Genomic DNA, 16,995 nt, shown 5'->3' with positions numbered 1-16,995 from the left:
AATCAACTTCACTGTCGCCTGGCAACAGAGCGCGAGCCTCCGCTGAGTGCGCGCGCATTCCGCGCAACTCCCCAAACAGATCTTCAGATGCGGAGGCACGCGCGCGCTGTTAAGACGAATCTGCCCGAGCAGACGGATATTCGTTTTTTTATTACCTTCGCGCTCATGCGGACGCGTCGAGTTTGACTGCAGTATCTTCTATTCTATGCGCCTTATAATCCGGTGCACCTTATAGTGCGGAAAATATTTTTATAATCTATGTTGGCCGGACAGGGACACACAAAGGGCCGGATTTGGCCCGTGGGCGTTGTTTATGGACCACAACCGGTAAGTGTATTTTATTATTTAAGTTGGTGCGTTTAACAGTTTCTGTAACTTATTACACAAAGGGCAACGCTGTTTAGCTTTGTTAACTAGATGTTAGGGCTGTGCAAAAAAATCGAATGCGATTTCCATGCGCATCTCGTCAGTAAAAGCGTTCTGTGATTAGAAGTATTCTCCAGCATGCGCGTTCAGATCAGCATTGCCACATTTTCAAAACAAATCCTGCCCACTTGCTTCTCAAAACTAGTCCAATCGCGTTTCCAGGAGGGTAACGTGCGCTCAGCTTGTGTCGAATCACAACACAGGAACCGCTGGCACAATCAGAACTCGTTACGTATTTCTAAAGGAGGGACTTCATAGAAAAAGGAAGTCATCAGCCCGTTTTTATGACAGTGAAAACAGCGGTATGCAGATAGGTGAATTGTGTGAAAAATACTGTGTTTTTTTACACGCGAAACATGAACACATGTTATATTGCACACTGTAAACACAATCAAAGCTTCAAAAAAACACGAAAAATGGGACCTTTAATGATGCTCTGCTAATTCACATTTGGTTGAAATTTTAAACATTTTAGTTTTTGGTTTTGGAAGTTTTCCCTCACAGATGAAATGGAAATTTATGTTTTGAATTTAACATTAATTTAACCAAGTGTTGTTAGTTTAAAATATGTTGCCTTAAACAGTTCAAAAGATCCATAATATTGTTTTTGAAATAAATTAATACTTTTATTTTGAAAGAGTGGATAAAATTTAGTAAAAAAAAGGGACAATAAAGGCATATAAAATATTAATAAAAGGTTTCTATATTCTCACTCTATTCAGAAAAGAATCCTACACTCTACAGAACATATCCACAAAAATATTTACCAGCACAACTGTCAGAATTGTTTCTTGAGCACAAAGTTAGCATATTAGAATAATTTTATTTGGACCATGTGACACAGAAGACTGTAATGGCTGCTGAAAATTCAGCTTTAACATCACAAGAACAAATTGGCTTTTTAAAATATAATAAAATATAAAACATTATTTAAATTTGTAATAATTTCACAAAATCACTTTTTACTGTGTTTTTTATTATTAAATAAATGCAAATAATTATTATTAAGTAAATGCAACCTTGGTGAGCATAAGTGTCTTCTTTCAAAAAATAAACCAAAAATATCTGGTATTTTTCTTGGGGTGTACTTAACATTTCTCTATAATCTTTCATAGTTTAGTAAATTTAATAGAGGATTGCCAATGTGTATACATGCATATGCACATGTATTGGAGGCAATGCAGTGATTGTTTCAGTTGAGAAAAAAAAAAAACCTTAATCAGCCTCATCAAGTGATCTCTGTGATTAATGCTTGTTTGCACCTGTACACATGCATTACAGTCACTGTATGTTGCAATCATTCTTTTCTGTAAGATTAATCATAATGAACAGAGCTTCATTTGTGTCTTTATTTGCATGAGCTTGCATGTTTATTTACAACCAAATGAAGTGCATTCAGTTCATATGATTATAATACAAAACATTATTTTCATCATAGAAGCATTCTGCTGCAGAATGATTACAGTTTTCACTACTGTGATAAGCATACATTAGTACACAAGAAACAGAGACAGACACATGATTGGATTATATTATTTATGTGAATTTGTCAAGCCAGCTCTCCAGTGACTAATCATACCTCAACGATTACCCCACAGCAACAACAGCAGTAATGATGAGAATATTACCATAATAATATAAGAAAATTGTTAATTGATTCTCTGTTATGTAATATTACTGTACTACAAATTACTAATTATTTTGAATCATGTTTTCAACACTGCCGCAGCACTTTCAGGCAATTTGTATTGTGATTGTAGAAGGTAAAAGTGTGGTATTGTGATAGTCTAAACAGTAGAGGGCGACATAGCCTTCTGCGTGCAGTATGTTTTACAAAAAAAAAAAAAAAAAAAAAAAAATTCGTTGTCTTTAGTACTTTTGACTCTTGCCAAGAAGGCGGATATTATCAAATTTCTCTTTGGTCTACTTTTTGTCCTGTTGTTTTGATTTTAGTACTATTCTATTAACAGTAATCCACCATTTAATATTATCCAAGTATAATTAAAATGGGCTGCACCAATGAAAAATGCAAAGAAAAAATCCCACAAAAATTTTTCAAATAAGCCCCACTTTGATCATTTCTTTTTAACAAACAGGCTAATAATGCTGTTCTCAAAATACATTAGCAGCCCTACAATGTTTCTCAAATCTATTCCTGGCCTCCCAGCCTACACATTTTTTATGTTTCTGTAATCAAACACAACTGATTAAAATCATGCAGGTTTTGTAGCAGGGTATAATGTTCTCAGACGTATTACATCATCCATGCCATTACCTTTTGATTCATTTTATATCTACACTGTGACTTACAACTAACAACAGTGTGCATTTGGATCTTCTGCTTATTTGATGTACTGGTTTTTGCATAGTCAATAAATAGTAGGTAAGCATGCATATTTGGATACAGGATGTGTCAGACATCCAGCTTTAGGGGGCTTCCAGGACCTGCTTAAACTTTAAATGCTTTTTCTGTATGCAACCAGTTGAGACCAGCTGTGTTAACGTGAGGTGAAACGGACTCACTACATGGTGCTCAACACTGACTGAACTAGGCCATACTGTGAGAATGATTAATTACCTTTATGATAACAATGCACAAAAGTGGGTAAGTTACTTTCTAACTTTAAACCTATAAAGCCTACTGTACCATATTTGATATGCCTATTTCTAAGGTCTAGTTAGTAATTAGTGACCCTGGACCACCAAACCAGTCATAAATAGCACAGGTATATTTGTAGCAATAGCCAACAATACATTGTATGTGTCAAAATTATAGATTTTTCTTTTATGCCAAAAATCATTAGGATATTAAGTAAAGATCATGTTCCATGAAGATATTTTGTACATTTCCTAGCATAAATATATAAAAGCTTAACTTTTGATTAGTAATATGTATTGCTAAGGACATCATGGACAACTTTAAAGGCGATTTTCTCAACATTTTGATTTTTTTGCACCCTTAGATTCCAGATGTTCAAATAGTTGTATTTTGGACTAATATTGTCCTAACAAACAACACATCAGTGGAAAACTGATGTATAAATATCAATTAAAAAAATGTAAACTTATGTTGGTTTTGTGGACCAGGGTCATATATAATGAACATGTATGGGCTGAAGCAGCAAAAACAAAATCTATGTATGAATAATAATGTTAGAAATTTGAGTATCAAATATGATTCATCATGCTTTTGAGGAATGTTTATTGCTTATATGTTGATTCACCTCTCAATTATCACTGTATTGCGTTGCATTGCATTATAGGTGTGTTTTGCCTCCACAGCTTTGAACATAAAACTAAGCAGTTCAATAATATCTGACAATGGGAGATAAAGTGTCACAACTGATATATATATATATATATATATATATATATATATATATATATATATATATATATATATATATTACAAGCCATCAGCATTGCACCTACTGTTTGCTGATTTTGTAACTTTTTTTTTTTCATTTCTTTATTCCCTTACAAAATAATATGCAATGCATATTATATTCCTGAAGAGCATAAAGTATTGTTATTTTTAGGTTTACCTCCAAACTCGCGCGCCATTTACCTGACGCGCACCTGCGGGCGTCACTCCCATAGACACGGGCGCGCGCATCCCCATCCAGACTGCTCAAGCGCTGGTGAGGAAACGGGATCCTCCGTGCCTCAGTCCGCTGAAAGCTCAGTTTCACCGGAGTGCTTCAAACTGTCTCTACCTTTGTCTCTGACAACGACGCGTCACTTTGATGGGGAACTCGATATCAGGGCGGGAAAATGCCTGTTATGAAGGGATTGCTCGCGCCACAGAACACATTTTTGGATACTATAGCGACGCGTTTTGACGGCACACGTGAGTTACCGCGATGGAATTTTACCCTATTTGTGCACAACAACTAGTTTGGTGTTTCTAATGAGACCATTTTTCAGAAATTTATTTGTTTGTTCGTTTGAGTATACGAATGTTTGTCACAGCAAATGCACTGTGAAATTGACAGTATATTTACTAAGACAGCACATTAAAACATGATTCATTAAATAATATTAGGGTTAGAAATGAGCATGTAATAGTGAAATTAGCTTCTCAAATGTGAATAATACAAAATGAGTAAATGCAAATAAATCATGAAAAAACTCGAGATAAATAGGAATAAAAAAACATGCTTATAACTAGTACTAAATAACACTTTAAAAGCTTCTCTGTTTGTTTTATATAAGTTTTAATGGTTTTAAAAAGTTCAGTGTTGTATGCATAATTTCGTATTTTATTTTTCATTTTTCTGTGAAAAGTCTTCTGTTTATGGTGTGCAAACTATAGCCTATGCTGTCCTAAGTAGAGGAACAAACTCATCCTGGAACCTTTATATATATGTATATGTATGTATGTATGTATGTATGTATATATATATATATATATATTTTTGAATTTGGTTAATGTGTTTCACACATTATATATCCATGCCTCTCCGCAAGTCTTTTTGGTGAGTTTTGCTTTGGAAGTAAAATATTGTTCTCAAACTGGGCATCTGCTCACTCAGCACCATGGACAGCGCACAAGGGCAGCCCCTCAGTTATATCGGTCAGAGCACTTAGGCTGCTTTGATGCTTAGATCAGTGGTTCTCAGTCTCACAGAACTGCACATTTTGGTCTTCCCCATTTCAGGTCTTGGAGGTGCCCTACCAACAATCTGATTAATTGAATCAGGTTTGTTAGATTAGGGAGACCTCCAAAAATTTGCAGATCCACTGGCTTAGATGGTAGTGCATAATTTGGCTGTTCTAATGTTTATTTTTCATATAGAGCTCAAGCAGGGTTGGTAGAGATAACAGTAACAATCAGAGGGCTGTTTAATTAAAGTTCAGACCAATAGCCCAGATCATGCAAGAAAAAAAATGCGCTTAATGTTCGAATGAAATCCCTTGCGTGGCCCCAGGTAACAACCAGCATCGATCAAAAATAATTGGTCGACCACAAAACAGTCAGGCGGTATTTCATCTCAAGGCGTACTGTGCGGTTGTAAAAATGAGTCTGTCTGGATTTCTTTTGTGCGATAAAAGTTTGCTGATTTCACTGAGCCAAGTCTGTCAGCTTTTATCGCTTTGTTCCAAACTGATTTGGTGTCCTAACAGAAAGAACTTGTAGACCATCTATGTCTAAGGTTTGAGAAATGAGAAACGAAACTGTGTTTTATTTTAGTGCTAGAGCTCCCACCACAGGAATCGTTCTCAAGGGACATGGTGTCCTTTGGGCTGCTGGGTCCATATATTACCAAACTGTGATGGCGTGTACCCATGTGACTGGTTTGTCCTTCAGGGGAGACTACCTGTACGGTTGTCACACCTTGGGCTGCCGCAGGTAACATGGCTGAGAATAGCACAGGAATGGTTGGAAATAGCTCCTGTCATATTGGAAGGAAAATGACAACAATGACACAGGGGGCGATAACAGAGAACATCCCATTAGGCGACATCCATGGTGGCTCTCCAAAAATTAAACATGTGGAGAGCATTAACAAAGAGGTTGAATTTAGTTTTTTCAATGGTGTATGGATGTTGTGTTCATTACATTACAGACACAAATGAAAGAGCACACATCAGGAATGCGTTGCCAGTTTTGATTTTGTATGTGCTGTACAAAGCCAAATCATTTGTGAGGAAAATGTTATGCTAGTCCATACAAAATTGGCCACCACTATGCAAAACTTTTCAGGGTTTTCAAGATATTCAGGGTGATTGCTGTCATGTTCCAGGTTGTTGCTACGTGGTCTCTGTGTAACTCTCATCTCTAGAAATTTTTTGGTTTTTATGCCATTAGTATCATATGCCTGTTGTAAATTATAAATTAGACCTATCTTAAACAATCTGAAGTATTTTGCAGATATTTTAAAGACTGTTTCAATAGTTTTTACCAATCCAATCAAAGTCACTATGGTCCAAAACAACATGGCACCCCATTAAAGCAATAGTTCACCCAAAATTAGCTGTAAATTTTCTCACCCTCACGGTGTTCAGGGTGTCAATGGGTTTGTTTGTTCATCCGAACAGATATGGAGAAATTTAGCATTACATCACTTGCTCATAAATGGATTCTCTGAAGTAAATGGGTGCCATTGGAATTAGAGTCCAAACAGCTGATAAAACATGAACATACAGGTATGGATTATTGTGATGTTTTTTTATCAGCTGTTTGGACTCTCATTGTGGCAAGTACTCTCATTGTACTCCACAACACTCCAGTCCATCAGGTCCTGTGAAGTGAAAAGCTGAATGTTTGTAATAAACAAATTCATCTTTAAGGTGTTTTAACTTCAAACCATTGCTTCCAACTAAAATATGAATTCCTAATCCTTAAAGCTGCTTTCTCCAATGAAAAAGTCATGATGTTTGAATCAGGAAAGAAATATACACAGATAAAGCACTGTCTACAAGCAAAAACAGTTCTAAACAAATATGTTGGGTGATTTTTATGTGCAAGAACAACAGTAAATGGATGTTTTCACTGGAGGAAGCGTAATTAAGGATTATGGATATTTTGGCCAGAATGACAGTTTAAAGTTAAAATTCCATGATGGATTTGTTTCTTATAAACTTACAGCTTTTCACTTCACATGATGCACTAGAGTCATGTGGATTGATGTTTTTATCGGCTGTTTAGATTCTGATGGCCCAATTCACTGTAGAGGATCCACTGGTGAGCAAGTGATTATGTAATGCTAAATTTATCCAAATCTGTTTGGATGAAGACAAACTATCTACATCTTGAATGTCCTGGGGTGAACTATTCCTTTACCTTTCATTGTATGGACAAACAACTTATTTTTCTTGCTAAAAACAAAGAAAGTCATGCATGTTTGTAATGACACAAGGGTGAATAAATGATTACAGAGTTTTCTTTTTTTTTTTTTATTAAACTATCCCTTTAATAATTGGGTTCAGAGTTTTGAAAAATTGCTAACCTTATGTATGATAAATAGAAATGTGCTTTCCTTAGCAAGCAACACTAATTACACCCTTTAATTAATAATCTTGAGCAACTTCCAAGTTACATGAGAAAGTCTGCTGACTTGTTATTGTCAAGAGAAGCTTTACATGTGTTAAACTCCCCTCTGCAGCATCCTAATGTGTGTGCTTGCTGTTATGCGTTAATATTCCATCAAGACGAAAGACTCCAAAATACTCTTTTCACGCAGATACCTGTCAGGACAGCATATGGCGGGTAATTACAGTAAAGCAGTGTGTGTGTGCCAGTTGCGTGTGTTTGCAGTTGTGTGTCCCCAAAGAAAAGGAGAGAGTGTGGTTAACTGTGAAAGAGTAATTTAGAGTAATTTTGGATGAGTCCTTTTAAAAGAACATTTCAAGTAGATGCTTCCGTTGGTAAAATTACGAAGCGCAGGGTTACACACCCAAGTCAGGTAATGGAGATATTTCAAGCGGTGCACTCTTGCATGTATTGCACAATCACACTGCCAGCAAACTCAACACATATCAGGCACAAAATAAGGAAATTGGCATGTCTGCTGCACCTCTTTAGTTTGGAACAGATCTGCAGGTCTGAAAGACGGTAAAATTGAGGCTCTAGAATAGGAGAACAATGCGTGTCTGTAGTTTGGACTTGGGATAGAGATGTCAGTGTGCTGTTTTTCTGTTGTTCACTGAACTTTCACACAGAGCTGAAACTGAGCTCATCAGTCATCATCATTAGGGAAAAGAGAGAGGGACTGGAATCCTAAGAGGGAAAACAAAAAAGATGGACGGGCTAAAGAAAGCATGCAGGGAAATGAAGCAGCAGAACGTGGTCTTTTACCTTTGCATATTACAGTACATGTTTACATTATTGGATGGTGGAAAGAGGACACCATGAGGATGCACTCTGCAATTTCAGCAGGGTTGTCTACACGGATCAGACAAGAATACAGATAGAACTCTCGCTCACTGTTTCAGAATCTCCTAGAATGGAATTCTGGGATGGTGGCAGTCTAGACTTTCAGACCTTGCCATTTTCCTTTGACTTATTAACATTCAGAGAATATTTTTGTGTGCTCTGGCATGAATTGAAACCAAATTTAAAGGGATCTGCTGAAACAGTGACAAAAGATTATGTAACCACAGCAGATTATTGAAATAAAAATGTTGAAATGATTAGATGCGATGGAGCCATTTCAGACTCTTCCTATTGCTGCTTCGCATATTGCTGAAAGGATTTTAGCACCATATGCAGATGGTTTTAAATTAGTGTGTTTACTTTCTTGTCAGATCCATCATACCAGTAGAGCTCATTAGCCTGGAGTATTTAAAATGGTAGTTTTTACTGAGATTCAGGAGTCTATTATACTGTACATACAAACAGACTTAGTTCATATCAGTGAAGAAGTTAAATGTTTTATCCTTTATCTGTGCTCAAACCTGTTCTCAGATGTCAGCGCAAGACATTATACATGATGCATTATACAATGCATTCTTTCAAGGAAATAGGATTCAGATCAAAAAGACGGTCAAGATCTCAAGCCAGCAAAATCAAGGCTGAGCTAAAAACATACTTAATCATAAGCTCTCTAAACCTTAAGAGTTTGAAGGATGTGTCCTACATTTAGAATACTTGTAGCTTATTGTGTACTGTGCAATGAATACTGTACACTTGCTGTCTGTTGTTTTTTACAAATAGTATGTCAAGCAGTATGTGGTATGCAGTGAAAACAATGCATACTTGTCATCGCATTTAATTCAGAGAGATGTCTAGTTATGATTTTGGAAAATGAAAATGGCAATTTTTACTTATTTTCTTTTAAACGGAAGTACTATAAGTGATTTTTTTTTAACTGTGCTAAAGCGCACAATTAACAAAATTAAATTAATTGACTTTCATTGTACAGGCAAAACCCATTGAAATCTTCTATTTGTGTACTTTCTGACAGTGTTTGACGACAGTCATACAGGTTTGGAATGATTTAAGGTTCAGTAAATATTGACATAATTTCTATATTTAGGGTGGAATTGTAGCAAGTAGTCAGAGACCTTCGGATCCATATGCAGTAGTTTATTATCGAGAATGGTCAAACAGGCAGAAATCAGAAAACAGCGTCAGGTATGTCAGGGGATATCCAAAATCAGAAACAGTAACAAGCAGAGGTCGGGGCAGGCAGCAGAGAATCACAGTCGGTATAAACAATCCAAGATCAGACACGGAAGGAACAAACAAAGGGAAAACGCTCGGAAATGCCAGACAGAACTAAACAAGACTTCGCAATCATTAAGAGTCCAAACACAGTATATATAGGGGGGTGGTAATGGGGAACACCTGGTGGTGATTAGCCCTAAGAACGGGATTATGGGAAAGGCAGTAGGGAATGGAAATGGACACCAAATACAAGATTCCTGAGTGGAGTGCCCTGTACTGGAGTTCATGGGTACTCCAGCTGATGATCGTGACAGGAATGTCCCTTTAAGTCATCTTTTTTGCTATTTTATTTTGTGCCAGTAGTGATGCAGAAATTCCATCTTGAACTATTGATGTTACAGAATTGAGTTCATGAAAGGTCAGGTTTACCACATTGCACCGTAGGGTACAGTATTTCATGTAGTGTGATAATGCACATTGAGACAGTTGAATTGCATGCTGATATAACATACTATTTACTGCAGGAAGAATACAGGTATTATAGTAACAGTGTTCAGATCGTGTTTTTCATAGACTAGAGTATTCGCCATTCATGTAAATCTCACATCCAGTGTCCGTAGCAAGACTGCATTGCAATAGAAGGTTCCAGCATCTGTCCTGCCATTCCCTCCCTCAAACATCTCTCCCTCTATCTCAAGCAGTTGTTCTCTCCATTTCTCTTTTCCTTGCGTTCTTCCTCCCCTCACTAATCATACTGCCTCTTTAAATAGCTCTCAGGTGTTCCTGTTTGGGACATAGACTCACAAGAGGGGGACAGAGGGAAGAAGTGTGTGTGTTTTAATGACAACAATCTGGGGCAGACGAGAAATGTGGACATTCCCCCTCTCTCTCCTGCCTCACCCCTTTTTTCCCCTCAATCTTTCTACATGTTTTTCAGAGTAGATATGCAGTTTCTTTGATAAACATATACACACACACCCTGTTTTTACAGTCTGGATTCAATCTGTCCAATTAAACATAAACTGACAGAGTAAACCACATGAGGTCTGGTATGGAAATGAGAGAAGATACATATATAAATATATTTTGCTTGTACATGCTGTCTGTGACAGTGCACACATGAAAACATGTCTGGGAATTGAATAAAGATGCATTTTGCACAGCAAACATATACACTGTATGCATATATTAAGATAAATCACAAATATGCGTAGATATGCTTGGATATAGACAAACACCCAGCCCCAGTTTTGGATGAACAAGTAGGTATTTTCAGCTGTTGTGGTATTGCTGGCCGAAAGGTTGTGACCTGAAAGTGAGTAGATGGACAGTAAGAGAGAGAGATTTCTCTTCTGAGATGTGCTGTCATATTTAGACTGCAGAACCAGTATGGCTAGTAGGGCCAATTTGGTATGCATCAATGCCAGTGATTGTGAAAATATTCATAGCAACTGTTTTCAGTCATTATTTTTGTATGTTTTTGCTCTGTTGATTCTGTCACAGTGCTTAATCAAAGCCACATCAGATGGGTGTACACATAATAGGCTATGCAGGAAAACAGAAGGAAATTCTTCTGTTTTGAGCCAGGGTTATTATAGTTAACTAAAATTAAAATCATTGGAAAAAAACAAAAACATTATTTTTGCCTAAAATAATATAAATATTAACTGAAAAAATAAATAAAAATTTTGCTAGTTGCCAAGGAAACATTTCTAATTTTCAGTGTAACTTGATAACAAAAATTAAATTTTTTTATTAAATTTTGTAATGAAACTAACGGTTGCTCACTGATACTAAAATAACACTGTTTTGTCCACACTTTTATTATATTATCTGCCTAAGCTGTGCCTAAAAAATGTTTTTCATAAACTCTGGGAGCCGCACCCATGAAACTGATCATAAGAGTTACAGTGTTTTAATAAAGATCCTGACAAGTTCACCTGTTAAATCTGGTAATAGTCACATTCTTCACAAAGAAATTTTGTGAGAAATGTTCTAAAATGTATCTGATTGTAATGTATTTGCTAAAATTAAAATGGGGAAAGGTTCTTTTTTTTAAAATCACTTTTTGACATTGTTGGTTTGATCAATAAAAAAAAAAAATCCACAGTTTAATTCTGTTATTGAAATTCTGGCATTAAAAATATTGATAAGCCCATAATTATTTAATACATAATTACATAATTATTTTCCTTTTATTGGCAATATTATAATGGACAATATTATGCATTTGGACTACTATTAATTCAGCATGCAAAAACTGATGTTATAGAAAAAGCATATTGCTTTAATTTAGTGTTCGTACTAGTAGAGGAGGAATCTCTGGGATTAGATCTCAGAGAATTATGTTCAGTTAATGTATTGAACGATTACTTGAAGTTTTATACTGGAGAGTTTGTGTATCTTTGCTTTTGTGACATGTGCACAGCAACTCCCTGACATGCGCTCATAAAGGGATTCACCCAAAAACGAAAGATTATTGAAGATCATTAGTGATCAAAAATCATTAACTCACCCACATCGTTCCAAATCTGTATGACTTATTGTATTATGCTGAACACAAATAAAGATATTTTTTAAGACTAATGATAACCAAACATTTTTAGTTCCCATTGACTTGTATTTTTTGTCCTTACAAAGGGAACCAATACATTACTCAAAATATCTTCTTTTGTGCTCCACAGAAGAAAGAAAAGTCATACAGATTTGGAACAACATGTGGGTGAGTTAATGATGACAGAATTTTCATATTTGTGTGGAGTAAATGTATTAAATGGGAATGTGCCCTTTAAGAAAATCCCATTCATTTAGTGCTTGATTTTTGCAATTTTTGGTCAATGACTGTTTGGCGCCGATTAAGAACGTTTCACAGTTCATTCTGCTGTCTAACTGGTGCTTGTCAGCCAAACAGCATTTATGAATCGTTACTCTCTTTCTTTACTTTACTTCCTATACCTTTCCTCTTTCTGTCTCTCTCACCAGCATTCTTTTCCCTGCCATTTAGATTTTCCTTTTTTGCTATTATTTCTCTCTCACCGTCCCTCTTCTCATATCTCTCTGGGTCTGACCCCTCAACACGTACAGTGTTATAAATGAGTGCCTAACTTTACTTTTGCTTATGCGAGCAGAACAAGTCTCAGTAAAGTTGTTCAGCCCCAAATGTCTGTCTCTTCGCCATGTGAACGCTTCTCATAAAAGCCAGTGTTTAATAATGCTTGTGCGTGATAGTCTGGAGATTCAGAGATGAGCCTTGCGAAGGCTGTCCTTCGAGAAACATCTACAAGGCAGCGTTGTTGTATTCATTTATAATGCATGGATGCTATTAATCTGTTTTGACACTATGACAGGGTAAAACAATAAAACAAGTTAAAATACCAAAAAATTATCCAGGCAGGAAATTGGTTATGTAATAACATCAAAACAAAGCCTTTCACATGAAGAGCAGCTAAAGCTTTCTATCGAAGACATGTCATGCAAGGTCATGTGACTTATAATGCTTTAGAGACATGATCCAGTGAAGTCATAAAACATAACTGAATTAAGCAATTAAATTAGAAAGAAAAAAATTAACCAAACGAACTTACACAAACTTAGACTAACAGTTTACTTAACTCAACTGTTCAATTGTAAATTAAACTGTAAACTTTAACATTTTCTAAAAATCAAAGAATCCTGCTGTATTTTAGATTATTTGTAGTCTACAAAGCACTTTTTTGGGTATGGAAATTGATGGATTGAAGGATTACAGCATTGTTGTATATTCAGCATCAATTTCAAGCATTCATTTGTTTATGCATCAGCTTCAGCTTGCTTGAAATAATTTAGACTTCAGAAAGTTTTGTTTCAAGAGATTTAAAGGTACTGTAAAAGAGTGAACAGATAAGAGACAACTGTGGTTTAGTAAACATAACAGGGCATCTTTGTACCTGATTTGTCTCTATTCTGTAACGAGAAATTTATTCCAACATGGCCTGTAGTAAAACAGCGAGCTAAAATCCTATGGGAGCATGTGGTTAAAATTTAATAAAGAATAAAAAAAAGTAACAATAAACATTAGTAAGCTAAATTTTTTGCTTATTGTTGTGTTTCTAACAGACAGCAACTTCATCCTGGCCAATGCACAAGTGTCCAAAGGCTTCCCGATCGTGTACTGCTCGGATGGATTCTGTGAGCTTACTGGATTTGCCCGAACTGAGGTCATGCAGCAGAGCTGCGCATGCAAGTTTCTGTATGGGCCAGAGACCAGCGAGCACATCATTCTTCACGTGGATTCTGCGCTTGAGGAACGTAGCGAGCTCAAGGAGGAGATAATGTTCTACAAAAAGAATGGTGAGAAGAAAAAAGTCCTCTGTGATGTTGCTGCAAAGTTTGTTGTACATGTAAAAACACACAATGTAATGCATTTTGACAAATGCTAGATGTGTCAGGTTGAGTTTCATTTGCATTGATCTTGGGAATTTTGCCATCTCTCTAAAACTATTAGCAGCAGTTCCACCGTTTAAAGGATACCAGTAATAATACATGGAAAGTGGTGTGGTCCATAACAAGTAATAGCACATGGAGATATTACAACACACCTTAAGTGAAATCTCTAGCCATTGTTAGAAGCAGATGGTTTTATTAGAGTTGGTTGGCCAAAAGCACCAGAGAGACTCTAAAGTCGGATTACAAACTAAAGTCCAGCAGGTGTGCAGGTTTATTTGTGGAATTTACGACGACATTGAAACGGATTTCATACACCACACTGTCAACATTTAAAATGCAAATTTTAAGATTAATTTTCCTTAATATGGTATATCTCACTCCCTTCCACAGGTTATTTTTCTATGAAATGGTAAATTTTGAGATTTGAGATGAGTCAAAATGAATGTTCTTTACCTTTTGCTGGATTAGTAACTAAAATGTATCATAGTACTATTTTTTTGTGTGGGTATTATAGTGGTACCACAGTGTCCAATGAAGTACTGTACATTTAAGTAATATGTACACACAATGGTTTATAAATATGCTATTCATTATGGTACCACTGCAGTACATTCAATTCAATTCAATTTTATTTGTATAGTGCTTTTTATGATACAAATCATTGCAAAGCATCTTTACAGAAAACGAATATTCCTATAATATTTAGTAGTAGCTTATCAGTGTTGACTCACTTATGCTTGTCTGTATTATATTATATTCGCATACATCTTCAAACAAATCTGTTTGTATTTCGTTTGCTAAGGTCTTACATCTTTAAATGATGGTGTGGCGTTTTAACACCTCCCTACCTTTTCCTCGTGCTCATTCTCCTCTCCCCCTTTGTTCTGTATTGAATGGAACATCTCCAGCACACTTGTTCTAGAGAGCGTTATTATTTCATCCCCTTTTTCTTCTCCATAATGGTGAGGCTTTTTCGTGAGGAAATTAGAGATTTGACAAAGACTTCGCCAGCTGTGAGCAGTCAGACGGAATTCCCCTAGAGACTTCCAGTAACAGCTACTGGTGGAGAGACAAACACACACACAGACACACAGACGCACACTTAGCTAAATACACATATAAATTCCCTGTCGCACACATACACCCTCACTGCCATTAATACCATAATGGTTCCACTCTTTTTGCATGCACTGGTCTTTTTTGTTTCAGGTTTTTTTTTAACATTTTAAGTAAACTGGAAAAAATGTATTGCCAAGTAAGCTAAAAATGTGCTTCCTGTGGTAACAACTAAATTAACTAGTTTTATTCAGTGCAAGTCAGGTAGCCATAGCTCTTCAGTGTGACTTCCCTCATTGACATGTTTTACTGTGTGAATGTCTCTTACTGTCTATGTATGTGTTTATGCATTTTGCCTTTCTCAATTCCACTGCAGGTAGTGTGTTCTGGTGTCTGCTGGATATTGTGCCTATCAAGAATGAGAAGGGAGATGTGGTCCTCTTCCTTGCCTCTTTTAAAGACATCACTGACACCAAAGCCAAATCTATACTTGAGGAGAAGAAAGGAGGTTTGTGCATGATGAATGGGTTTATGTGTGTGCATGTTGTTTTTTATATAATTGTATTGTTCCCAGACATTTCCTAAAAACTAAAAACTGAAGAAAAAAAAGACTAAATCTTGAAATTTGAAATCAAAATATGAATGATCAAAATGTAGTGTACTGTTTGCCATGGAAACAGCAGTGTTCTAGCATAATCATGAACCATGTGTGGAAAAATAAGGTAAATATTTTTATTATGCTTCAATTTCAGTTAAGCTGTATTTTTATGAAATTATCCACAATTTTTTTGAAATACAATTTCTGCTGCAGAATGCTGTTAAATACAACCCACAATATAAGTTGTGGAGAAAATAGCAACCCTTTAACTGTCACCCTGTCCCGTATACGGGACGCCTACATTTACTTCACCCATTTTAAAATCATTTAAATGTAAATGTAAAATCATGTAAATGGTACATCAATATCATGTTACAAAATGTTTTCATTCATGAATTATAAAAATTTTGGATCGTGCACTATAAAGTCTATGTTCAAAAATGTGAGTGACAGTTAAGGGGTTAAAAAATGACAGTTCATGTATATACATGAAGATTGTTGCTAGACAAATTAAACTAGTGAGAGTTAAAAAATGTGTATTAAGGGATTTTATTTCACAGTCCACAGGGCCAAATGTGTCAGTCGTGTAAGAAAAACTCTCATATGATCCCATTTTGTGCTTTTCTCGTTAAGGTGAGGTGGGATAAAAAACTGTCTGTTTATTGTGTGACAGAATCCAGATCAGGTATTGGCCTCAAGCACCAAAGGAAACCCAGTGCAACTGTGTCTGTCCTCCTCGTTTTTTTCTTTTCACACTTTTGCCTTTTGTTCCTTTCTCTCTCTACCCTCCTTCTCTTTGTTCCTCGTGACCTGTGCTGCTAGTAAATTGGGAGTACATTTATTAGGATCTGTAATAAGTGTTATGCTGCTGGTCTCCCTGCTGACTGCAGCCTTTTATGGATGAGTTTCTGTCGCCCCTCTCCTCCTCAGGCCCTGCAGGCAAAAGTGATCTCTATCCCTCTCTAATAACCAGCTTCCCAGCTTTCTCTCTCACTTCCTAGCCCTTCATCTCTTTCTCTATCCACGTTTCTCTCTCTGTCTGGCTATCGCTCCATCTCTTCAGTCCTTTTCCTACTCCTGCTTTGGTTTCCCTTGGTACCTTGTTCGGCAGGGTTGCAATGAGTGACATTTTTCCCCTGTTGCCCTCGGCGATCGAGACTGGTAGCCTGGCTGTCTGCTTGTTTCCACAGCTGGCTGATTTAAAAATGCTACATACTACACATTCGTACACACACACACATAAACACACATACATTACTGGTCAATATCCAAAGAGACTTCACACATTTCATATGTTTTTATCTCTGTGTCTAACAGTGTATCCATTGCACTACAGTACTCCTGCTGGCACTTTTTGTCTGTTTCATTTTTGTTTTTG

At 36.3% G+C, this 16,995-nt stretch overlaps 1 protein-coding gene across 3 annotated transcripts in view; it reads left to right on the top strand.

Annotated features, from left to right (window-relative positions):
* Positions 1–16,995, top strand: part of LOC132145232 (potassium voltage-gated channel subfamily H member 8-like) — a 68,157-nt gene that overhangs the window by 23,593 nt on the left and 27,569 nt on the right. For 2 of the 3 annotated variants that reach the window (XM_059556074.1, XM_059556075.1), the window contains exons 2-3: positions 13,634–13,867; positions 15,396–15,527. In XM_059556074.1, the coding sequence (XP_059412057.1) occupies positions 13,738–13,867; positions 15,396–15,527 (262 nt within the window). In that variant the 5' untranslated portion in view covers positions 13,634–13,737. Of the gene's footprint in view, positions 1–4,041; positions 4,277–13,633; positions 13,868–15,395; positions 15,528–16,995 lie in introns of those variants that run through there. The other variant, XM_059556073.1, reaches the window with a different exon arrangement.

Source organism: Carassius carassius, chromosome 8 (genome assembly GCF_963082965.1).
Source record: "Carassius carassius chromosome 8, fCarCar2.1, whole genome shotgun sequence".
Taxonomy (NCBI): Eukaryota; Metazoa; Chordata; class Actinopteri; order Cypriniformes; family Cyprinidae; genus Carassius; species Carassius carassius.
This window is presented reverse-complemented; position numbering and strand designations above follow the sequence as displayed.